Source organism: Ruditapes philippinarum, unplaced genomic scaffold (genome assembly GCF_026571515.1).
Source record: "Ruditapes philippinarum isolate M1 unplaced genomic scaffold, ASM2657151v2 ctg3653_1_1_1_1, whole genome shotgun sequence".
Taxonomy (NCBI): domain Eukaryota; kingdom Metazoa; phylum Mollusca; class Bivalvia; order Venerida; family Veneridae; genus Ruditapes; species Ruditapes philippinarum.
Window position 1 is genome coordinate 34,697 of NW_026865026.1, and position 27,288 is coordinate 61,984.

Here is a 27,288-nt window from a genome sequence, read left to right on the forward strand (position 1 = left end):
TGATAATAATTTGTCGAAATATTCGTATTTCCATTTGTAATAATGATTTGCAAATTTTTTTCTCGTATACTCATTAACGCTTCATGTAAAGAAAACAGCTTTAAGCCATAAAAGAAGCAAAAATAAACAAAGTGGTATTTTGTCCTCCGTGCAAATCCTTGATCAATGTATCATCACCGTAACTAATGACCAAAAAATCCAAAGATAGTACAACTTTATGGCTAATGAGTATCATTTTGGGAACTTATCAGTACAACAAAAAATCAAAAGCTTTTAAGAAATGAAATTAATTTGAGGGATTAATGAGCCATTTAAATTAATTTTCTATAAATAAGATGATTACGTAACAATTTATTGATATGCATGGACAATGATCTTGGTGTATCATTAAAACATGATTGCATTACATGTTTGAGTAAGGAAAATAAATAAATAATTTCATAAATAAATAAATAAATAAATAAATAAATAAATAAATAAATAAACAAACAAATAATTAAATAAATAAATAAATATTATAAATGAATATTATAAATGAATGAATGAATGCATGAATGTTTGTGAACGTACAAACGAACGTATGAACTAATCAATCAATAAATCAATCAATCAGTCAGTCAAGCAAGCAAGCACACTAAAACACACAAATATTCTCACACATATTAAGTCGAACCATCTAAACACAAACTCTTCCTCATATACCAAAAAAAAAAGGATTTAAATATTTTGAAAATAATGAGATAAAAAAATAGCCGTAGCGCTAACAAAACAAAACAGAATCATTTCATACATGTAAATAAGTTTGATAAGTTTATTTTCAATATTCCATAAGGTCATATAGCCCATGAGGATATACAATGCATTATATATGGCAAGACAGTATATAGCATAAATGTACAAAACAATTGAAACAGCTGAGAAATATATTCAATTCTTTATTTTAGAGCCAACACCAGAGTATAACTCACCTTCCTGCTTGTTGTTTTGATATATGGTGCAATAATGGATGAGGATCTACAAGTCATGAAGAAAGATGTTGCCGGAAGTGGCGACACAAATCTAGACGAACCGGAAGTTATCATTACCAGGTTTGGTGGTAACCCGGATGAACAGGAGCATTGTCACGTGACTAACATTTCTAACGGGAATATTGAAGAGCAGAGGAAGACGCAACCAGACGAAGTAAGAATATCGATTTCGGAGCCTGATGAGAAGGTATGGAAATACATTGAATTATAAATTATGTGCTTCTACTTGATTGTTATTTTCCTTATTTTTATTTCATAGATACAAAACCTGCATAATAAGTGTAATGGATTTGTCCTGCTTTGAATTTGGGACAATCCATTTGAAACTTAAGGGATTTTAATCGCAAAAAATGAGCTGCTACGTCAAACCATACACACAAGCAGGTAAAAGTAACCACTTCCTGTTTCAGCAGGGTATGGGTTAATACATTACCAAAAATTAAAAATTTATTGCGCAATCATCCATCGACTAATTTTTTGTGCATCGTATAAACTTAAGTTCTATTTATGAACTATACACACCAATAACCAAACACCCGGACAAACTTTTTCAAAATTTTAATCAAATAATTGTGGTAATCTTTAATCAAAATAGAATAGATATTACCCTATAAATATAACACATTTTAACCACATCCGATACAAAGATATACTATGCTCATCCTTGAGTTAGATATTTTAATCACAGATATTTATTGAAATCTATAAAATTATTTGTCTAACTTGAATAAAAGAATGAAAGTACTATGTATGGGAACCTGCGTTCCCTATATCAGGTCAAGAAAAGTTGGTCTTTTCTTTAAAAAATTGCCAGTTTTTTTTTAAATGACACTTTATATTCATATTGTGACCATCTATAGTGTGTAGAATTTTAAATATGATATAGATCTTCTTTGTGTGAAGTCAGAACATGTTTATTTTATATTTACAAAGATACTATGTAGCAATAATCAATATTTTCTAATGAGCATAGTACGTTAATCTTCAAGTTCTGAATCTTTTTACACAACTCAAGTAAGATACGCTGATATTAAATAACAAGTTGGTGTTGATAAATAAATAAAACTTTACCTAAAAATTTGAAAAATTACAGCGATTTCATCATTCAAAATCTAAAACATTTGGGAAAAAGAAGTAAAATAATTCTCTTTTTGTGACAAATGGTCAATTTTCATTATGTATCTAATGTGATTTATACAGCTGTTTTGAAAGATTTTAATGTCAAAAATTAATACGATAATACATGTTATAGGTAATTTGTTCCAAATATCAAATAAGAAAAAAAATCCTTTAAATAATGTGTATGAGGTATAGTTTTCAAAACAAGATCCTTATGAGCGATTGAGCGTAAATTATGTAATTCTACTTTACTGTAGTAATTCAATTACCACTAAGAATGCTTTCTATAGCACACATTTTAACCACACCCAATTAAATTTAGAACAAAAATGATGAAAAAATAAAAATAGTCAGCACTTATATTATATATTATTTTTACTACATTTCTACGACAGATGTGCACTTTTATCTACAGTCTTACTAAAATATGCCTTGTATACTGTACTTGTATAAAATATACTGTACTCTTTAATCATTTTCTCTTGACATTTTAGCGAATGCGCAAAACCGCAAACATGCAATATATAGAAAATATGTCCTTGCATTTTTGTTCCCAATCATATCCGTAACATCAAATAGTGTTGACATTTAAATGATTTATATCAAATGATGGCAGGGCGACAATAACAACAACAACCACAACAACAACAACAACAACAACTAAAACAAAACTATCTATAGGGGCTACCCGAGACCCATTTTTTCAAACACTGCTCGTCATTTACCAAAATCTTCTTAATTTTTTGTCGTTTCAAAAACTGCCAGCATAACATGGAATGAAAAGTGGTAAACAGAGAAATTCAAGATGGCGTCCAAGATGGCCGCCAAATATTTGAAAATCGCCACTTACTTTCTATTACTTAATATTTAGCAACGAAACAGCTGCATGTGTTTTTATATTCCTGCATTGTATAGCTATCAAAAAATCAGTTTTAGTGTTTATTTTAATGTAGAAATTATGTTTTGATAGTAAAATAAAACAACATCAGAATATTATGGTCATTATTTTAGGAAGATTTGACAGTCGTTGCCAATGGCCAACACCAATCCAGCAATAACTTACGCATTGAGGAGGATGCCCAGGCTCGTAAACAAAGCTGTAGCAGGTACACTTTTTATTTATATCATTCCAGTTATATAGCCACATGCATATTGTCTATGGTGGCTGATGTCATATGTGTCATTTTTCTTCTTCATTTTTGTCGTGTCTACTTTTCGTTGCGATATATCTAAAACACGACATGGCGGAAATCAGACACCATAGACATACGTAGGTACGAAATAACAATAGGTTATACAAACTAATGCAAATTTGCCGAAGCGACGTTTGGATGTCTCGAACGAATCATGGTTGACTCGAACTTATATTTAAGAGATACCCCAGATTCGAGTCATCGAAGTTCGACCATATTTACAAGATTTATATTTCCTCTTAGGTTTAAACAGCATATAAATCATTTTATTATAACCACAGTAAATAATGATCGCAAATGATGGCAAATTTTAAGTATAAAAAGTGGAAAAGACGAACATACACAAATGCACATTTATTTGAATGTTTTGCGGTATAACAAACATGTATATGCACGTCATTTACATTATATAAGAAATGTTTTGCAAACATAACTTCGTTAAAAGTTTCTAGATAATAATCACTTAGTTTATTTTATAAAGTTATATTCACACTAGTGAACAATTCTTCTAACTTATTAAAAAGAAAAGCGCCTCCTAAGTACTTTTCTTCTTTCAGCAACAAATTTTTGGTACGTGATCAAATACCTACTTCATAATTACACAACTGAAAGTATGCTCCGCAACCTCCTAATTTCCAATTTCATATCTTACGATTTCGAACTTCCATTTTTAAAATCTTACTGCATCGAATTTTACTGTTTTGAATTAAGATGTTAAAATCTTACTGTTTCGAATTTAAAATTTTAAAATCTTACCCGGATTTTACTATTCCGAATCTCAAATCTTCCTGTTTCGATATTCAGATACTGCTGTATCGAATTTTAGATTTTTCTTTTGTTTCGAATTTCAAATCTTACTGATTCGAATTTAAAATCTTACTGTTTAGAAGTTTGGATTTTACTCTTTCGAGTTTCAAGTCTTACTGTTTCGAATCCTGCTGTATCGAATTTCAAATCTTTCTTTTGTTTCGAAATTCAAATCACTCTGATTCATATTTCAAATCATACTGTTTCGAATTTCAATTCTATATGAAGGAAATAAGCTATTGTAATTAGGTGAAAAAATATATATTTCAAGTCTAAATTCTTCACAAGGTGATATTTTGATTTGATTTTATTTTCATCCCAGTAGCAATGGGACTTCCTCGTGGAGGCTTAGCACTTTCCAAGGATGGACGTAAGTACACTTTGTGTAAGCTTTTGAATAGTAATCTAAATTTCTAATAATGATTAAAATTCCTAATAATAATTAAAGTTGCTTTTACATGTAATAGTTCAAATTTCTGAGCACTTTCCAAAGATGGGCGTAAGTACACTTTGTGTAAGCTTTCTAATAAAGATTCAAATTTCTAATAATAATTAAAATTTCTCATAATTAAAATTTCTATTAATAACTCAAACTAATAATAATTCAGATTTCTAATAAAAAAATCAAATTTTTTATATAAATTCTTATTCTTATAATGATTCCAATTTCTAATAATAATGATAATAATTAAAGTTTCTAATAATAATCAAAATTTCTAAAAATAATTCCAATTCAACTTTCTTATAATAATTCGAATTCTGGTAATAATCAAAAGTTCTAAAAATAATTCAAATTTTGATAATAATCCAAATTTCTAATATTAAATATTAATTCAAATTTCTAATAATTATTCAATGAAATTTCTGATAATGATTCAAATTTCTAATATTAAGTTTCTATTATCAATTCCAATTTCTATTAGATATAATAATACTGGAGGCAAAGGTTGGTCACCTTTAATCAAAGCAGTTTAAAGGTGTTATTTCAATTGACTCATTTACAGAATAGACGATGTGAAGTGGCTAGAAAAGTCGGAGGCAAGATTTCAAGAAGTGGCCGGAAACAAAGGGCATATTACTTTTGATCAGTTCACCAAAGCGCTTGGACTGAAAAAGGTAAACTGATGTATTAGGTTAAAGGAACTCCACTGAGGTTCAAAATCCTAGTAACATAAAATTTGAATTTCGTACATATATCAGCAGAGGCACTATAAATAGAAAGAGTTAAAATATAATTATAAAATGTACTTAAAAATAATTTGAAAATCGTTATTTCTGCCATTCTAAGCCCGATTTGAGTGAAAGGCGTTGCAACGCTTTTTCAATTTTGCGTCATTTTGTACAATTAGAATAATTATTCTGTAAAAACGAAGTGATTAAACGATCTGAAATTTTGCACACAAGTTATTGGTATAGACCTACATCAAATTGAACATATATCTTGAAAAAATTATTTCCAGTCCTGTTATGTCAAAAAACATCAGTGGTGTCCCTTTAAAGTAAAACTGTTAAATACACGAAACAGACTTTGCCTGGTGCTGTTATCGACATGCGCAGAAGTTGCGTATTTCATTATGTTCTGATTATATTCACTTTCATTCTAATTGAAAGTAGTATAAATTAAAATACGTGTTTCCTTGTGGATGTAGCCTAACCGTGAGATAGATTTAAATTCAATTTTATCTACATTTTCTGTTTCAAAACATTTTCTAAAGTCAACATCAAATGAAACGTTCTTGCTCTGCATTGTTGAATTTATTTTATTTTAATTTTTGGAACATTGTATATTTCACCTCCAGACATCTTTCTACGCGGAGAGAATTTTCAACCTCCTCGACCAGGACAAGAATGGCACGATCGAGCTGGGTGAACTGTTTGACGGTCTACACATGCTCACTAAGGGAACGCCAACAGAAAAACTCAAGTTTTTATTTGACTTGTATGACAAAGATGGTAAAGTATCTACTTTGTGATTATTTTACTCCCTCCCCCATGACATTTTTCCATGACATTTTTTCTTTATAAAAAGGAGTGCTATGCATATCATTTCTAATTAAATTATGTAAAAGTACAAAATTAATATCAGGTAAAAGAGTGATCCCTCGGAAGCATTAAGATCAGAAAATAACATGAAAAGTGCAGACTCGGTTTAATTGAGTCTGTACATAACCAACCATTAATGTATCAGAAGAACAAAACGAAAAGTCTTCAACAAAGATATATATGAAGGCAACACAATTGTATAAAAAGATATATGTCGTATGTTCCTTCTTCTATGTAAAAATGGCTGTTAATGCCTGTATAGGACATAAACAGAGGCCTTGATAATTTAAATAAACAGATAGTAACAATTTCTGGCGTAAACCAAGGAAATACTTCGTTACTTTTGGCAATTTATTAAAGTAACAGTAACTTAACATTGCGTATGGAAGTCAAAATACCACTTCATTTACATTTTGTTACCTTAAATTACTTCACACACAGCTTTATTTTTATTTTTAATGTGATAAGCAAATACAGTCAAATCTGTGAATAAAGGCCACCTAAGGGAGAGTCAAAATATGGTCTTTATATACAAGTGGTCTTTAATTGGAACTTTTTTCCATTTGAAAATGTTTCAGGCAATGGTTATATAGATCATACGGAACTACGAAATGTTTTAAAGGCCTGCATTGAAGAAAGCTCCATGTCAATGACTGATGACAATTTTGAAGATCTAGCAGACGCCATGTTTGCTACGATGGATAAAGATGACGATGGAATGATAACGTTTGATGAACTGAAAGAAACGCTTGAAAAGCAACCGGAAGTTCTGAATAATCTGACGATAGGGTAATACTGATGGTAGAAAAAATGTCAAAATAAGTTAACCATGATTAAATTCTACTGTAAAAGATATGAATTGCCAGCTTTGATTTATGTCGAATAGTTTTAGCTTATACAGAATTAAATTTAGTTTGTGTTGGAAGAAGCTATAAGCTTATTGTACAACACTCTCGAATCCGTTCCTGGAACCAGCCAGTACAAAGCAATGAGTGTAAAAGTTCCTTCCTCACAGGGTCACGGAAACTATGGCTTGCAATCCACGCGTCAAGCAATCCTTAGATTACTAGTCCAACGCGTAAACCACTCCGCCACGCCGCCACTTATGTCAGTTAAGAAAATAGCAAAGATCATAAAACGTACATATAAATTGATATAATAAGTATGTAACATGTATTGATAAATCAAAAAAGCATATTAATCCTATATACTAGAATATATTTCATTGTAATACTTTGGTGGCTGACCTGTGCCATGTCGTGTTTTCGCTCCCTGTGGCACCAGGCGAAAACACTAAGAAAAACGACAAAATTGAGCCCTTTGTCAATTTGAGCCCTTTGTCGTATTTTCGGGTTTTCGTCTAGCGCCTCGCGGTGTGAAATTCGACAAAGTGGTCATATTTGGCGTATTTTCGTGTTATCGCCTGGCACCACGCGGCGCAGCGCAAAAACACGACATGGCACAAATCAGCCGCCATAAATTTATAATACACTTACAAAAAGTCAATTCACAAAACAGTTTTTGTTTCGTTTTAGTGCTGCACATTTATTGCGGCCTGCTGAGACTGACTACAGTGGGGCTTACAGTCGTTATCTAACGAAAGATTACCTGATTAACAACTATCGCAAAGTGGGTTACTTTTTTGTATACTGGACTCTCAACATCGCGCTGTTTGTCCTAGCAATGTGGCTCTACAGGGACTCGAACAAATGGATAATGGTAATATTATTAGGCATACAATTAGGGTAGGTAGAAATTGTCCAAATTATCCTAATATCTAGATAATCGTTACTACACTTGTTTCTTTCCTTATTTCACTTTTATTTGATCGACAAACAGCCGGCTTGTTCTTGAACAAATTATTATCTGTTATTATACATACATACATACATACATGAAGATATACATGTAATATCGGATCATGTATATAATACACTTCGTGATTTGCTAGATTTAGATTTATTTTGGTATAGAATACAGATATATGGACATGTATGGTACAAACATTTAAAACATACATGGGAATATATAAGCCATGACATACACACCAGCACCAAGGTTAGCACAAAAAAGACTCTTATTTCCATTGTGGTCCCATAACTATGTATCACTCTTTCGTGTTTCGTCAAAAAATTATGAACACTTAAATACTATCAATATAATTATTTAAGCTCTTACAGACCTTCGTGGACCAATTCAGTTTAAAAACAAATTGTTTTCTATTCTAAGGTAGCTAGAGGGGCCAATTCACTTTAAACACATTTTTATTCTATTTTAAGGTAGCTAGAGGGGCCATTTCACTTTAAACACATTTTTATTCTATTTTAAGGTAGCTAGAGGGGCCATTTCACTTTAAACACATTTTTATTCTATTTTAAGGTAGCTAGAGGGGCCATTTCACTTTAAACACATTTTTATTCTATTTTAAGGTAGCTAGAGGGGCCATTTCACTTTAAACACATTTTTATTCTAATTTAAGGTAGCAAGACGGACAAATTCACTTTAAACACATTTTTATTCTATTTTAGGTAGCTAGAGGCGGGGGGTTATGTTTGAACTTCAATTGTATGTGGATCTTAGTACTGATGTTACGTAACTGTTTAACCTACATCCGTATGACAGTATTGTCGCACGTGCTACCTCTAGATCAACATATAATGTTCCATAAAATGACAGCAATCGCCATCGTCATCTTCGCTACAGTGCATACATTTGCACACATAGGAAATGCAGGTAGCCTCTTTTAGAATGCGATTTCTGCAAGTTCTATGATTATTATTATTTTGCTAAAACAATTAAAGCGGCCTTCAGCTTTTCTCAATGTGAAATATGTTATTTTTAGATAAATCGTTTCATATAATAGTCGAATGGTGGAAATGAAATTTGTCTACGATAAAATATATAAACAATAAGAAAACCCCGATACCTCTTATCTACCTGTCCTCGCTCTATATTTAAACTTTCCGTTTCCCGATCTTCTATTTTTAGAAACGAACGTCACTGACGAGTTTTATATAGAAGAAAACATGACAGTGATATTATGCACTTTTCCAAGATAAAATTACTGAAATACTTAGTTTGAAACAACATCAAATTGTTTTTCCAACAGAAAAATAAAAACTGAAGGCCGCTTTAAACATTAAGGTTAAGTTCATTATGATGTTTCTAATACAGCCATACAATTCTGCAGCGGCTCACTGATCGTAAGATAAAGAACTATTTTTAGCATTGGCAACCAGAACAATCCTTTTTACATGCCTGCTATTTTTGAAAAAAATTTACATAATAGATTCATTTCTTTTGACCACCACTACAAATGTAAAGATAACATACATGTAGTTATGTACATTTCCGGCAAATACCGGGGAAAGATTGCAAATATTCTATACATTTACCGGAAGTCATAGTGAAAACATACAGTCGACGGCTGAAGAAAAAAAGAAGAAAAAAACCCAACTAAATTGTCTTCATCTTCATTTTAAGCAATTGTTGCCGACGTGAATGTCATGGAAATGTGGGAAGTGTTGTTCACAGTGAAGGCGGGGGTTGGTTACGTTGGTGGCAGTGCTTTCATCACGGGTTGGCTGTTAGACATCGTCCTTATAATCATTGTGATTTGTTCTCTACCTTCTGTTAGACGTGGTGGACATTTTCAGGTATATATCTAAAATGAATTGATCAATTTCTTCTATGACAATGCAGTCGCGACATTTCGGCCTTTTCCGTCAGTCTTCGGAAAAGGTCATTATGAATAATAGCCGGGGATGTTTCGATTGGGTGACATTGGCCCTATTGGGTGGTCACTCTCGCGTGTTTTCTCGTTAAGAACTTAAATTGCGCTTAGAATTTCTGCAGTCATCTTAAGCGTTACTGTTTATTATTAATAAACTACATGTATACAATCTTAGGCGCATTTTTACTACAAATGCAGAGCAAATATGAACTTCTCCAAAACAATATTAACACAAAATTCGGCCATTATGAAGAATATTGTCTGTGAAAATTTTATTAGGTATTTACCCAAAGAACATAAGATGGTTAACCAATAACAATTAATGTGAACATTTCAAATGTTTAATATAATGTCCATAATGGCCTTGTTGTCTTCAGCCAAACAACTAGGCCATTATGAAAACATTTTATGTCAAATCTATTTCAGGTTTTCTACTGGACCCATCTTTTATATGTTCCATTTTGGATTCTCGTCATTTTACACGGTCCCCTTTTTTTGGAAAGGGTTTTTTGTTGGGCCCCCGGGAAACACTTTTTCTTTTGGGAGAAAATATCAAAGGTAAAAAAGCTTTAAAGTTTAGTGGAAAACAGGGTTAAAACATTCTTTAAAGGGAAAGTCAATCTGTTACCATCCAGGGTAAATAAATCAGTGTTTTCTATTTCGTGTATGATGTCGCTATCATAACAGTTTGTACTTTAATGTGAATACATGCAGGTGTAAATTCTTATGTAAAAGAAATAAATGAAAATGATATATAAAAAACTGTATACATATAAGAAATCTGTTCTTGTCATTGGCTTTAAGAATAAAACCCTTATGACTGAGAGGTTGCCTTTAAGTGTTGAGGGATCAGAATTGCAGCCACCGTTTATCCCTGCGTAATCGTAAGAGGCTACTAAGTGAGTCTGAATTACTGGAGTCTATGCATCTCTGAGCTCCAGCAGGTGAGGTGGTTTTGACCGCCGGTGTTGCTTTAAGTTTGAAATACCCGCGGTTTACCAAAACCAGTTTTCCTGTTTCGGCGCCATATGATATAAATTGTGTTGGTGCACCGTGAAACCCAACAAACAAACTTTAAGAAAAAGTTGAATTTATTCACATTTTGAGTTGTTTCTTGTAATAGACAGTCCGAAAAAGGACATATTAAGTACAAATAATAATTGTAATGATGATGGAATACTAACAAACAAGATCTACAATATTATAATATCATAAAATGTTTCAATTATTGTGGTTTATAAATTTTATATTTCTTAAAGGGACTCCACTAAGGTTTATTTTGACATGGAGGTACTGGGAATATTTTTCCGAGATTTGGGTATCATTTGTGTAGGTCTTGACCAATAACTTGTGTTTTAATTTTCAGATCATTCTCTCACCCCGTTAATCAAGAATTATCATTTTTATTGTTCTATGTGACCCAGAAATGATAAGCGTTGCAACGCTTTTCGCTCAAATCGGGATAAGAACCACACAAAACATCGATATTCTAATTAATTCCGAGTACATTTTTATTATCCTTTAAAGGTTTTCCCTCACTTGAACGATCAATGTAAGAATTTCAACTTTTATGGATTTTTTTTAACGTTTTGACCTCAGTGGAACTCCTTTAAAGTGATCACATATGATTTCTTTACTGAGATTGAGTTAAAATTGATATGGAAATTTTTTTATTGGTTTAAAGGTAATACATTTGGTGATTGATCGACCGGTGAGTTTCCGGTACAAACCTGGTGACTACCTGTTTATACAAATTCCGGTGATAGCGACACACGAATGGCACCCTTTTACCATTAGTTCGGCACCGGAAATGGAAGGTTCGTCTGCCTTATTTGTTTAATATATTACAAGAAAATTTTATTACGACAATCAATCTAATAAGAACAGAAGCTAAAAACGCAATAAAAATTGTATTTAAAAATATTGCTCAGATCTATTAACGGAGTCAAACAATGTATAGTCGAACTTCGTTATCTCAAACTCTGAGGACACGAGTCAATTTTTTTTCGAGATATCAGTAATTCAAGCTAACCGGGAATAAAGTATTATCATGTATGATTAGATCATTCTTTACTGGGGACTTAGGCATGAAGGTAATCTTGGTTATATCCTTGTTTAAATAGCACTTCTTTTCGTCGAGTGACATTTTGTGAAATATGTATTATTTGTAACATTTTAGGACATATTTGGCTGCACATTCGTTCAGCAGGTCACTGGACCAACAAACTTTATGATTATTTTGAAAGCCTTGAAGATTTTGATTGCGAGGAAGACACGAAGATAGGTATAACGTTTTATTCATCATGATAGCACAACATACGGTTCTTGAAAAATGTAACAGAATTTGTTGGTAGATTTTAGAAAACGCTCTAAGTAAACGGTAGAAAAGGCTACCCCCTAATTAGCTCTGTTGCATCTTTTGAGTTAGTAAAAAGAAGAAAACACTGATAAATAAAGGGTTACAAAAGGAACCACAAAATTTAATCAAGCTGTGAAAAAAGAGGAATAAATAAAAAGAAAGAAATACTTTTTGAACAGAATTTAACATTTTATGTTGTTGTTTTTTCCATCTAAATTTATAAAACAAATATTATTCAATTTATTTTATAAAATTCTTTACAGAGAAAGAAAATAGCAATACCTTTCAAGAATTTGAAAAGGTAAGTAATCATTAGATTTGTGCAATGTATCTATAAGCGATATAACTTTGTAATTCATTTGCTGCTGCTCAGAAAGGTTTTTCTTTTGACATGATCGATGAGGCCAGAAATATTTTTAGTGATTACTGTTCCATTTGATGTAAATCTATACCAACAGCTTTTGTGCTGAATTAAAGATTTTTTGCTTACTCTATTTTTCCAGAATAATAATTTAAATTGTAAAATGACCCAAAATTGAAAAGCATTGCAACGCTTTTCACTCAATCTGGGATGAGAGCAAAAAAAATAAGATTCTCTATTCTTAATAAATATTTTATCTACATATCTGTCTGTTTTAAAAGCCCCGCCTGATCTATGTAAGAAATTCAAATTTTATGTGTTTAAGCTTTTGAACCTCAGTGGAGTTCCTATTATTGCGTTTCTGTTGTTTTAAGGCCTATGTAAAACGTGCGACCATGATGAACTCCATGACTTTCCGTACCAAAACAACATCAAAGCGAAATTGTAACCATAAAAAAGTTTCAATAAAGGTATTCCTTTCTTTTTATTTTTTCGTATTTTGTTTTGTATTGTATTGTGCTATTCTGTGAGTTAATTTTGGGCGTGTCAATGTTTTAGATGGGCGTGGCATAAAAAGGTAAGAGAAAAGGACTTTAACCATTACCCTGCTGACTATAACAGAATCTAACCATGCGGCCAGCGCGAGCACATCCGTGTCGTCTTACCATGGCCTGCATTGTCCCGTTTTCGATCATTTTTAATTGTTTTATCCTAAAAATGACGAGTGGTTGTGTCAAGATTGAAAGATGGACAAGTCCAGTGATAAAAGTTAAGCGCAGGAGCACACGTGTGTTTACGTATTGTAAGAAACAAGCATATTCAATATTCAGTGGTCATAATCAACGCTATGGATCTCTACGCTATATTTAATTAAACAAGTACACCTGTATAGTTTTGTTTGATTAATACACGTTCAGTAACTATAGATTTATACGCGTTTTTTTGCCATTTATGTAAGAATATCTGTTTAACAAGTACAATACTTTTATGCAGAACAAGACATTTTGCAGTCGGTGTAAAATACTTCTAAACTGTATATATTATTCTGTTATACTTAGTGTTTTCTGGACGGACCTTATGGGACAGGGACCAGAGAGGTTTTTGATACCAACCATGCCATTTTGGTTGGTGCTGGTATAGGGATCACACCCATGGCCTCAATACTACAGAGTGTATGGTATAAATTCAGTGCAACAAGACGAGAATGTCCACAGTGCCAGCACGCTTGGTTACCTGATGAAAGCAACATGAAACTTAAAAAGGTATTGCCAAACATCACAAATATATACATGTATAAATATGATAATATCTACAAGCACAAACAATGTTTTTGTTGGGTATTAAGTTTTTTTAAAGTCATACTGGCCGTGTAATAATCAGTTGGCGATTATCCTGCTATACTGGTGAATGAAGACATCAGGTGTCCGTCTGTACATTATTTCTGGCATGAACGGCACCTGAGTAGAACCATCGACGTTATGTACGCTAGCTGGCTGGATAGCTTCCTCATATGAAAGAATCCAAATCCACAGTGGTGATGGGCAATTGGTTTGAAGTCAAAACGACCTTAACCAATCGGTCAGGGCCGCCCCTTACTGGTGTGGGAAGACATCAGGTGCCCCTCCACGCATAATTTTTTTAGGACGAAGGAAATCTTCAAAACCCACAGACTTCCCCCAAACCCTCCCTAGAGTTTTTTCAAAGGGAAAAAATATTTAAACCCAAATTGGGGCGGGCTTTAAATCCCACAACGGTGGATTGGGTTGGCGAGGGGTTTTTTTTAAGGGCCCAAACGACCTTAACAAACTCCCCCCGCATACTCATAAGCAATAAACAACATTTTTAAAAGGGGTTGAGATTTTTAATTTGCTGAATGTTGTTTTTTAAAAATTTTAAAAATTTTCGAAATGATTTTTTAAAAGGGGTTTTCCTTTTGGTTTATTTTTTTTTCAAAAAGGGTTTGTTTTTAATATGGTATTTTTGTATAAAGGTTGATTTTATATGGGTGAATCGAGATCAGAAAAGTTTTGAGTGGTTCGTCTCGTTACTGAAGCAAATTGAGCACGAGCAAAATCAGCACGATATACTAGAAAACCGGATACAGATACACATGTATATGACGTCAGCACAGAAGAAAACGGATATGAAAGGGATTGGCTTACAGGTTATATTTTTTAACTTTTTACTTGTAGAATTTCTTAGCTACGAATGTTCGAAGAAGTAATGTAATGTGCTTGTAGTCTATATAACAAAGACAAATATTTGGTTGAATCTTATACATTGTTGCCAAATTTTTACTCGTCAGATTGTAAAGCAAATGGGCTATAAAAGCCAAGCTTTGCATCTTGAGTTGAACTTTTATAATTTACCAACATTAATTGGATTTCGTTTAGCATATACATATATTTCTTGAAGCTTAATAAATCTATGCAAAATGAATAACATTTTACATAAACACGTGGACAAATTCCCGCCATACATGTAACTGTAAATTCGCAAAAAAACACGTGAGCAAGGTGTAAAATTTAAATTCTGTAAAATTAAAATATAAAACGAATGCGCTTTTTAATGTAGATAAAACCCAACACAAACGTGTTTTTAGAATCAAGAGAATTATTCAAAATGGTACTCACCCGGCGCAAAGTGTTCTTTTCGTGAAGTTATTAGTTTTGCTGCAATCGCAACTTCTCGGCCCTTTCCGTCGGTAATAACCCAAAATCTGGAAAAGCGGGTATCTTTGATATTTATGGAAAAAAAATGAAAAAATTGTGAAGATTGCAGACTTGGATTGATTAGTCTGTTCATGGAGGAAATGAGAAGGGCAACATCCCATGCACCCTAGCCCTGCTTAAGCAATCACTATTTTGTTTTAGACCAAACAAAGTACTTGAATTAATGGTCACGGACCATACAAATATAATTGACAGTCCGAGGAAACAAATACTTATTAATCTTGTTTTAGGTTGCACTTGATCTCATGTATGAAAAAAGTAAGACGGATCTCTTAACCGGACTGCGAACCAAAACACAACCGGGGAGGCCCGACTGGGAAAAGGTAAGTTGCAATTTCTTGACAATTTCCAATTTCTTTCGCGAATATATAATTATGAATAAACATGAAACCTAATCTCATATTTGAAAATAAGATCATGGAACTTTATATAACAATCACAGATAAAATTTATAAAGTTTTTAAAATAGATAGGGATGACTGTTTGTTACTATATTTAATATCTCATATCGCATCTTCTCGGCTCTTTTCCGTCAAACTTCGGATAAAGCCAATATTATGCTTAATCTTCGAGGCGTTCCATTTGATCTTATATTCGTACTTCATACATTCGTACTTTTCAATTTCAGATTTTCAATGACGTTAAGCTTGAAAATAATGGAAAAGTGAAAGTATTTGTATGTGGTCCACCAACACTTTCCAAATCATTGAAACAAATTGCGACAAATCATAAATTTTCATTTTCAAAAGAAAACTTTTAAAATAGAACATTACCGTGGATTGTAAAAACAATGTGATTGAAGCCATTACCTTACGTATAGATTATAAATTGCTTAAATATAACTTGACCATTGTGGAAAAAAGAAAGCAGCTTCTTGGACAACGAATTATTTCGCATCCATTGCTACATTTGGAAATTGCTTACCTGTATAACGCTCAGCAAAGCACTTTTCGCGTACGTTATTTCATTTGGAAAAATATATTTTATTCTTTTAATAAAATATCATTACAAGTAGATGACATGGATTGAATTACATCTCCCAGATCTCAAGAATGTATCTTTTGGGGCGGAGCTTGAAAACTTTTAATTATACAGAAGGAACTGTATACATATTGGGGTGGAGCTTTAAACTATACCTTATCTGGGCGGTACTACTTTTTGGCGAAGCGTTAGTGTTATATTTAGTTGGGGTTCCCCTACTATCCAAATGCCCCGAACGGGCAATTTCTAATTAAAAACATAAATTAAAACACGTTATTAAAATTTTGGGGCAGACTTCTTAAAAAAACCCCTTTAGGGGGTGCTTTTTTGGTTTTTTGGAAAAAAAACCCCCTTACAGAAAAATATTTTTTGGGGGTAATACGTTTAGGGCGGAGCTATGCACTGTACTTTATCTTAACACTGTAACTTTTTTGGGCGGAGCTTTGAACTGATCAATTCAGCCGACACCTCACGCTTTAATTTGTACTCTCATGTCTGAAATGACATGTGACACTTGATCGAGACTTTACACGACTGATAAAAAGAGCAGTGTTAATCATTGCAACGCGATCCTTTTTTTATATGATAATAGTAGAGCGCATACAACATGACCCTCGTTTCTGGCCGCCGCCAATTGGCATGGATTGCAAATGGCGAATGTGCAAATGGTGACGCTAAAAACAAAGCCGTTAACGCTTTGAAAAAGTAAAGTAAAATTGATGCAACTGCGAAAAATTGTGATGTAACATAATATTGATGGACTTTACACCAGGGAAAGAGAGCGATACGGGCTAAAAATGTGTAATGGCTATTATTTCAATTAGGACAAACTGGGACAAATGACCAGGAATAAGTGAAAACAAGGCATAGCTTTCTTAACTATATGGTTTTATTTTGTCGACCAAAAGTCAAGATAACGTGTAGATGAAAATGCAATAATATATTAATGGATCTTAGCATAATGTACTAATCTAATAATGATAACAATGATACTAAGTTGCTGGGCTTATAAGTAAATCAAAGAAATAAACATGTCAACAAACCATGTAATTAACCAATAACCTGTTGACTTGGGGTAATGGATCTGTCCAGCTTTCATTATTTTTGGACCTATACATGATAACAAGATGAAAGTTTTTAAAGTGAAGTTAGCCAACAGTATAGAACCTTGGCAGTTTGCACATAAGCTCAGGCTTGCCTGGCTCTATATTGGTAGCAAAGGCTATTCACTTTGGTTCCAGGCTTCCAGAAGGATTAATGTTACCAAATGGGTAATCAATACAAAATGTAACCAAATATGATCTACCTTTTCCTTACTTATTCATATTGATAGATGCCATTTATCATTTGTTCTTTAGCTTATTTATTGTTCTTTTGTTTAATAATTGTTCTTTTGACTTATTTACATTTTTTATATGTTATTTGTTTAAATATAAAATATTCTTTGACCTTACATTTTGTTTTTGGAACTTGTTTGCAATTCTTTCGTTTATTAATTGTTCTCTAATATTTGTACTTTGACATATTTGTTATTCTTTGTCTTAATAATTGTTCTTTGTCTTAATTATAGTTCTTTGATTTAATTACTGTTCTTTTAATTAGTTATTGTTATTGGAGTTATTAATTCAGCCAGCCCGCATAGCTCAATCGGTTAGAGCGCGAGACTTGTAATCTCGACATTGTGGGTTCGATTCCCGGGCTGGCCAACTAAAATTACTAATCAGTCTTTCGGATGAGACTTTAAATCGAGGTCCCGTGTATGGGTGCTTAAACACTTGGCACGCTAAAGAACCAGGAGAAGCTTCTGGAATTGGGGCATCTTTCTGTATCTGTAATTGCACTATCCTCCAAAAAATCTAAAATGACTAATACTCTTCTGGAGGACTCGCCCATATGGGCAACCGGTGGCGAGTATAAATAAACGCAAATACAATACACCAGTTATTAATTATTCTTTGACTTAATTGCATTCTTACAGGGTAGCACTCAACAAAATATTTTTCTTCTTCTGAAAAAACCTATTTATTTTATATGTAATAACAATCGTTTAAAAAAAGAGAGATAAAATTGTGTTAATAATTTGTTATAAATCAAATGAATGAAACATATAGCAAAGCTGAGGAAAATATTTCTTTAAAATTTAACAAAAACTTGACAAAAACCAAAGCGCAAATATATATACATATTGTTAATATCAGTATATACAGACATATACATCAATATGTCCCAGTTTATAGGGAAAATTCTCTTTGTTTATGCATAAGGCTGAAAAAATCTCCTTTTTAAAATTACAAGGATATATAATTCCACAGTGAAAATATTCTTCTTAAACAACCCAATTATATCAATCACAATATAAACCCATTCAACAAACTGTTTCAGGGCAATTCGATTTCATGTTCCTTGTTTCAGGAAATTGATTTAGTCAGCTGTTTCAAGCAACTGATTGAGACATTGCTTCAGGCAATTGATTCATGTAAATGATTAAGGCATCTGTTTAAAGACTGTTTTAAGTTATTGAATTTGGCAATTTTCAGGCAATTGATTGGTGTCGAAAAAATTTAGTTGCTGATCAAGGCAATTGAATTATGTACATTGTTTCAGGTTTATTTAGTCAACTGCTTCAGGCAATTGATTGAGACACTGTTTCTCAGGCTATTGGTATATGTAAATGATTTAAGGCATCTGATAAAGACTGTTTCAAGCAATTGAATTTGGCAATTTTCAGGCAATGGATTGGGACCAATAAATTTAGATTTATGCAACTGTTTCAGAAAATGTTCAGGAAAAGTGTTTCTTTTGGAATTGACCAGGGGAGACTACTAGTGTAATAAAACTCTCAAATGAAATTGATCAGAACCCAGAAATGGAAGCAGATTTAACACTTGTCAAACAGCAATTTATATATATTTATATAACTTGGTGTCAGAGACCACCTGTATTAAAAATATTACTAGCTAAAAAATATACAACATTCTTCTGTTAAAAAATTCAAAATAAAACATATCAAAGAAAGTTAGAAACAAAGTAATAAAAACAATGTTAATACTGAGTAAAGAAAGTATAAGACTAGGATAACATAATGTCTGTAACATGATAACATAAAGCAGACATAGTAAAATGTTTAATTTTGTCACAGACAATAGCCATTTTGAAACTACAGGTGTAAAAAGGTTGTCACAGACAACTCCTAGTGTTTTAACTATGTCACACAATATGTGGCAATATTTTTAAAAGACAGAACACAAAGTGTAGTCTTAAATCTTGGAAGAGAAAACTACATTGTATACAATTTGTCACATGTGAAATCTGTCACAGACCTACCACATTATGATGTCTGAAATCTGTCACAGAAAACACATATTATAATGTCTGAAAACACATACATGTATTATAATGTCTGAAAACACATTTATTGTTTGAAATCTGTCACAAACACACATTGTAATGTCTGAAATCTGTCACAAACACATATTATTATGTCTGAAATCTGTCACAAAAAAGACATATTATAATGTCTGAATTTCTGTCACAAAAAAGACATATTATTATGTCTGAAATCTGTCACAAAAAAGACATATTATAATGTCTGAAATCTGTCACAAAAAACACATATTATAATGTCTGAAATCTGTCACAAAAAACACATATTATAATGTCTGAAATCTGTCACAGAAAACACATATTATAATGTCTGAAATCTGTCACAGAAAACACATATTATAATGTCTGAAATCTGTCACAAACACATATTATAATGTCTGAAATCTGTCACAGAAAACACATATTATAATGTCTGAAATCCGTCACAGAAAACACATATTATAATGTCTGAAATCTGTCACAGAAAACACATATTATAATGTCTGAAATCTGTCACAGAAAACACATATTATAATGTCTGAAATCTGTCACAGAAAACACATATTATAATGTCTGAAATCTGTCACAAACACATATTATAATGTCTGAAATCTGTCACAGAAAACACATATTATAATGTCTGAAATCCGTCACAGAAAACACATATTATAATGTCTGAAATCTGTCACAGAAAACACATATTATAATGTCTGAAATCTGTCACAGAAAACACACTTTGTAATGTCTGAAAACAGTCACAGACCTAACACATATTATAATGTCTGAAATCTGTCACAAACACACACTGTAATGTCTGAAATCTGTCACAAACACACATTGTAATGTCTGAAATCTGTCACAAACACACACTGTAATGTCTGAAATCTGTCACAAACACACACTGTAATGTTTGAAATCTGTCACAAACACACACTGTAATGTCTGAAATCTGTCACAAACACACACTGTAATGTTTGAAATCTGTCACAAACACACACTGTAATGTCTGAAATCTGTCACAAACACATGTTATAATGTATGAATCTGTCAAAGAAAACAAACATTGTAATGTTTCAAATCTGTCACAAACACACATTGTAATGATTGAAATCTGTCACAAACACACATTGTAATGTCTGAAATCTGTCACAAACACACACTGCAATGTTTGAAATCTGTCACAGTCAACACACATTGTAATGTGAAAACCAGTCTTTTTTCCTTTCATTATTGCACATTTAATGACTCTTTGGCTACCATATTTAACAAAATATAGGAACTTTATACAGTAAATTTATGCGGGGTTTCTACAACAAACTATTATTTAAAACATACATGTAGATTTATAAAATAAAACTTTATAGATATACTAGTTAATCAAAATCAAACTAGAACTATCACTAAATGTGATTAATACCCCCACAAGTCTGCTTCGGAAATGAGGATGTTACTAGTAACAGAATACCTTGTAAAAGAATTGAAACATAGAGTTATGGTTGTGGGCAATTAAAGATAATTGTGGTTCATGTATGTTGCATTTCCTTTCAATGTGGTTGGCCATTGATGAAGTTTAATTGAATTACTCTGTAATAAGTCCAGAAAGACAAAGAAAAAGAACAAAGGGCAATAACTCTATAAATACTTAAGATAGAGTAATAGTTCTTGTGCACTGCACTTCCTCTTATTGTGCTTGACCATTGTATGAAGTTGTTTTGAATTCCAACCTGTACGTTTTAAGTTATGCTCCGGACAAGGAAAAGTATCAAAAGGCAGTAACTCTGTATTTTGTCAAAATGGATTTATGGGCTCTTGTGCACTGCACTTCCTTTGAATGTCCTTGACAACTGTATGAAGTTGTACTGAATTCCAAACAGTAGTTTTCAAATTATGCTCTGGACAAGGAAAAGTAACAAAGGGCAATAACTCTATAACTAGTCAAGATGGAGTTATGGTTCTTGTGCACTGCACTTCCCCTTATTGTGCTTGACCATTGTATGAAGTTGTTTTGAATTCCAACCAGTAGTTTTCAAGTCATGCTCTGGACAAGGAAAAGTAACAAAGGGCAGTAACTCTGTAATTAGTCAAGATGGAGTTATGGTTCTTATGCACTGCACTTCCTCTCAATGTGCTTGACCATTGTATGAAGTTATAATGAATTCCAACAATAAGTCTTCAAGTTATGGTCCAGACAAAAGAAAGCAAAGGAAAAGTAACAAAGGGCAATAACTCTGTACTTAGTCAAGATGGAGTTATGGTTCTTGTGCACTGCACTTCCCCTTATTGTGCTTGACCATTGTATGAAGTTGTTTTGAATTCCAACCAGTAGTTTTAAAGTCATGCTCTGGACAAGGAAAAGAAACAAAGGGCAGTAACTCTGTAATAAGTCAAAATGGAGTTATGGTTCTTGTGCACTGCACTTCCTCTCAATATGCTGGACCATTCTATGAAGTTATAATGAATTCCAACAATTTGTCTTCAAGTTATGGTCTGGACAAAAGAAAGCAATGGAAAAGTAATAAAGGGCAATAACTCTGTAATTACATTAGATAGAGTTATGGTTCTTATGCACTGCACTTCCTCTCAATGTGCTTAACCATTGTATGTAGTTATATTGAATTCCAACCATTAGTCTTCAAGTTATGCTTCGGACAAAAAAAAGAAGGCATTTGAAAAGCAACAAAGGGCAATAACTCTGTAATTACTTTAGATAGAGTTATGGTTCTTGTGCCCTGCACTTTCCCTTATTGTGTTTGACAATTGTATGAAGTTGTTTTGAATTCTAAGCAGTAGTTTTCAAGTTATGCCCACGGACAAGGAAAAGTAACAAGGGCAATAACTCTGTAATTAGTCAAGATAGAGTTATGTTTCTTACGCACTGCACTTCCTCTCAATGTGCTTGACCATTGTATGTAGTTATATTGAATTCCAATCATTAGTTTTCAAGTTATGCTCCGGACAAGGAAAATGCAACAGTCAAAAAAAAAAAGCAATGGAAAAGCAACAAAGGGCAATAACTCTGTAATTACTTTAGATAGATTATGGTTCTTGTGCACTGCACTTCCCCTTATTGTGTTTGACAATTGTATGAAGTTGTTTTGAATTCCAACCAGTAGTTTTCAAGTTATGCCCCGGACAAGGAAAAGTAACAAAGGGCAATAACTCTGTAATTAGTCAAGATAGAGTTATGATTCTTGTGCACTGCACTTCCTCTCAATGTGCTTGACCATTGTATGTAGTTATATTGAATTCCAACCATTAGTTTTCAAGTTATGCTCCGGACAAGGAAAATGCAACGGACGTCTGGACCGACCGACCGACCGACCGACCGACCGACCACAGGGTGACTTCGTTTTTGGGGGTATAATAAAGATTAAAATGACATGGAATGATTTAGTGATTTCATTATAAAATGATATATATAATAATATATATATAAATTGGTTAACAAGAGCCACCGCCGGGCGGGGGCAACGCTCGACTTTTTACTTTTTCTAAACGCAAACATAGAAAGGTTTGAACATATATTAACGTTTCCTTTTTATAAATTTAGTTTGTCTGTCTTGTCACATTAGTTTTCTTTATATATTTTGTATATATATGAATAGAAACATTAAGCATATTTCTAAAAATAGCAACAGTACGCAATTTCTTAAAATAGCAACATGACGCAATTTCTCAATATAAGAAAAAATGACGCAATTTCTAAAAATACAAAAAATGACATAATTTCTAAAAATAAAAAAGTGATGCAATTTCTAAAAATAGCAACAATGATGCAATTTCTAAAAATAGAAAAATTGACGCAATTTCTAAAAATAGAAAAAATGAAGCAATTTCTAAAAAAAAGAAAAAAATGACGCAATTTCTAGATATACTAAAATAGAAATTATGACGCAATATCTAAAAATAGAAATTATGACGCAATTTCTAAAAGTAGAAAAAATGACGCAATTTCTAAAAATAGCACCAATGACGCAATTTCTAAAAAATAGAAATTATGACGCAATTTCTAAAAATAGAAATTATGACGCAATTTCTAAAAAATGACGCAATTTCTAAAAATAGCACCAATGACGCAATTTCTAAAAATAGAAAAAATGACGCAATTTCTAAAAAATAGAAATTATGACGCAATTTCTAAAAATAGAAAAAATGACGCAATTTCTAAAAATAGCACCAATGACGCAATTTCTAAAAATAGAAATTATGACGCAATTTCTAAAAATAGAAAAAATGACGCAATTTCTAAAAATAGCACCAATGACGCAATTTCTAAAAATAGAAATTATGACGCAATTTCTAAAAATAGCACCAATGACGCAATTTCTAAAAATAGCACCAATGACGCAATTTCTTAAAAATAGAAATTATGACGCAATTTCTAAAAATAGAAAAAATGACGCAATTTCTAAAAATAGCACCAATGACGCAATTTCTAAAAAATTAGAAATTATGACGCAATTTCTAAAAATAGAAAAAATGACGCAATTTCTAAAAATAGCACCATGACGCAATTTCTAAAAATAGAAATTATGACGCAATTTCTAAAAATAGAAAAAATGACGCAATTTCTAAAAATAGAAAAAATGACGCAATTTCTAAAAATAGAAATTATGACGCAATTTTCTAAAAATAGAAATTATGACGCAATTTCTAAAAATAGAAAAAATGACACGATCTCTAAAATTAGAAAACAATGACGCATTTTCTAAAAATAGCAACAATGACGCAAATTCTAAAAATAGCACCAATGATGCAATTTCGAAAAAAACAGAAATTATGACGCAATTTCTAAAAATAGCAAAAATGATGCAATCTCTAAAAATACTAAAAATAGAAATTATGACGCAATTTCTAAAAATAGAAAAAAATGACGCAATATCTAAAAATAGCACCAATGACGCAATTTCTAAAAATAGAAATTACGACGCAATTTATAAAAATAGAAATTATGACACAGTTTCTAAAAATAGCACCAATGATGCAATTTCTAAAAATAGAAATTATGACGCAATTTCTAAAAATAGAAAAAATGATGCAATCTCTAACAATACTAAAAATAGAAATTATGACGCAATTTCTAAAAATAGAAAAAATGACGCAATATTCTAAAAATAGCACCAATGACGCAATTTCTAAAAATAGAAATTATGACGCAATTTCTAAAAAATAGAAATTATGACACAATTTCTAAAAATAGAAAAAATGATGCAATGTCTAAAAATACTAAAAATAGAAATTATGACGCAATATCTAAAAATAGAAAAAAATGATGCAATTTCTAAAAATAGAAATTATGATGCAATTTCTAAAAATAGAAAAAAATGATGCAATCTCTAAAAATAGAAACAATGACGCATTTCTATAAAAAAAACCCAAAAAAACAATGACCCAATTTCTCTAAATAGAAACAATGACGCAATTCTATAAATAGAAACAATGACGCAATTCTATAAATAGAAACAATGACACAATTTTAGTTATTGTTGTTGTTGTTGTAAATATATATATATAGACACACACACACCAATAAATATTTAAATATGGTCATTTACTGCACAAATCTGAGAAAATTCAGTAATTTAACCTTCAAGGTCAAGGTCATTTAAGAGCCCAAGCAAAGTTGGGTTTGATAAACAACAAGGTCTGGTCCTTAAGAATGTTCTCTAATAATATGAAGTTGATCCCTTCAATAATAGCAAAGTTACAGTCAGTGACCGCCAAAACAATGAAAATTTCAATAATTTGACCTTCAAAGACAATGTCATTAATGTGTGAAGGTCAAGGTCTTCCGGTATATCTTTAACAGTAATCTTTGAAGATTATTATGTTCAAGTTTCAGGACAATCCATTCAAAAATAACAAACTTACAGCCAATAAAAGCCAAAAAAATGAAAATTTCAATAATTTGACCTTCAAAGTCAAGGTCATTTATGAGTGAAGGTCAAGGTCTGGCTGGTTATTTTTAAGGGATATCCTTAAAGATTATTATGTTCAAGTTTGAAGACAATCCATTCAAAACTAACAAAGTTACAGCCAATAAACAGCATGAACAACAAAAATTGGACTTTTAACCTTGAAGGTCAAGGTCATTTATGGATGAAGGTCAAGGTTAGTGTGGTCTACTGAAAGGTCTTGTCCCAAGGGTTGTTGTGGCCAAGTATGAAGACAATACACAAAGAAATAAAAAAGTTATGATCCAGGTACAAGTTTTCGGACGGCAACGGCAACGGCAACGGCAACGGCAACCTGACTGTAGCAATACCTCTATTTTTTTTTCAAAAAAAAAAGTCGAGCTAAAAATCACATTAATTATAAAATGTTAAAAACTCTAAAACTGTGATTCAATACAAGAATTTTAAAGCTGCATGCCTCCAAAATATTTTAGGAAAATTAACCTTGAGAAAAATGTTATATGCAACATATGACTAATTTTGCAGTCTTTATTACCATATTTCTACTGCTTGATTTTCATAGATTTTCTGAGACTTTTGCAATGTATATTTTACTTTTTATTTTCATTTGATAATATTGAACTTTTTAACACATTTTCAATATTTTCATGAAATTCAGCATGAATCTGGAGGCATGCTGCTTTAATAATGAGGGGGAGTGTGGGTAAATTACAATTTTCAAATTACAGAAAGGAATTACATTTTAATTACAGAAAGGAATTACATTTTAATTACAGAAAGGAATTACATTTTAATTACAGGTAGATGGACCAGATTGCAGCTAAACATATACAATTTATAAATTCATGAATATACATTTATTTACAGTCAACTTTCAAAATGTACATCCTTTTCCATGTACATTTTCTAATATTTTCTATACAATTTTACACATTTATAACAGTTGAGACATATACATAACAAATTCATTTGTCATATATTTTTACATAGATTACAATATACACATAATTTTAATATAAGTAATCTAAAAACAAACAGTTTAAACTCTTAACCCCCAGGTAGTGACTGAATGTACCCATGCAATCAGTGCAGACCAAGTTCAAGTTCAGGCAGCACTGGTGTGCCAGCTGACCATGCCTTGGGCTGCACTGGTTACACAAGTGTAAACAGTTACCGCTAGCAGGCTAAGAGTTAATAGCCTCATCAGGTATTTCTGAACAAAAGAAATACCCAAATAAATGTCCTCAAGCAAAAACGTCCTTATATACTTCACACATAAATATCATGTTGTATTTACTCGCCTTTAAGACAGACCACTCATAAGTCGGGGGTCTAAATTTTAACACTTAAATCTGCTTTAACTCTCATAGTTTTATTCTGTTGTTTTTTAATGATCCACACGATTCATTAAAATAGCAACCACTTATAACACAATGTGTAAAGTATGTATCTTATAAATGAATGAAACAAAAACTTGATTTTATGCAAGTAAAAATGGTAAAAATATAGACACACAATCCATTTATACAATCCATAACTTAAATATCCAAATATCATGAAATATTTAACATAAAATTATCTAAAATAGTATCACTCGTACTGTATAGAAATACGTAATGGGCTATATTACATCTAAAACAAGCAATCTTATGTA

At 31.9% G+C, this 27,288-nt stretch overlaps 1 protein-coding gene across 1 annotated transcript; it reads left to right on the plus strand.

Moving 5' to 3' along the window:
• The first annotated feature begins 947 nt into the window (after window positions 1-947).
• Window positions 948-16,519, plus strand: LOC132727598 (NADPH oxidase 5-like). Its single transcript, XM_060713156.1, is given in 18 exon segments — window positions 948-1,215; window positions 3,159-3,253; window positions 4,473-4,517; window positions 5,152-5,263; window positions 5,947-6,100; window positions 6,769-6,979; window positions 7,726-7,909; window positions 8,719-8,923; window positions 9,674-9,846; window positions 10,350-10,559; window positions 11,608-11,740; window positions 12,103-12,207; window positions 12,546-12,583; window positions 13,018-13,113; window positions 13,702-13,905; window positions 14,634-14,807; window positions 15,606-15,698; window positions 16,004-16,519. Coding segments are annotated over 18 exon segments (2,577 nt in total). The 5' UTR covers window positions 948-1,002; the 3' UTR covers window positions 16,136-16,519.
• The last annotated feature ends 10,769 nt before the right edge of the window (window positions 16,520-27,288 follow it).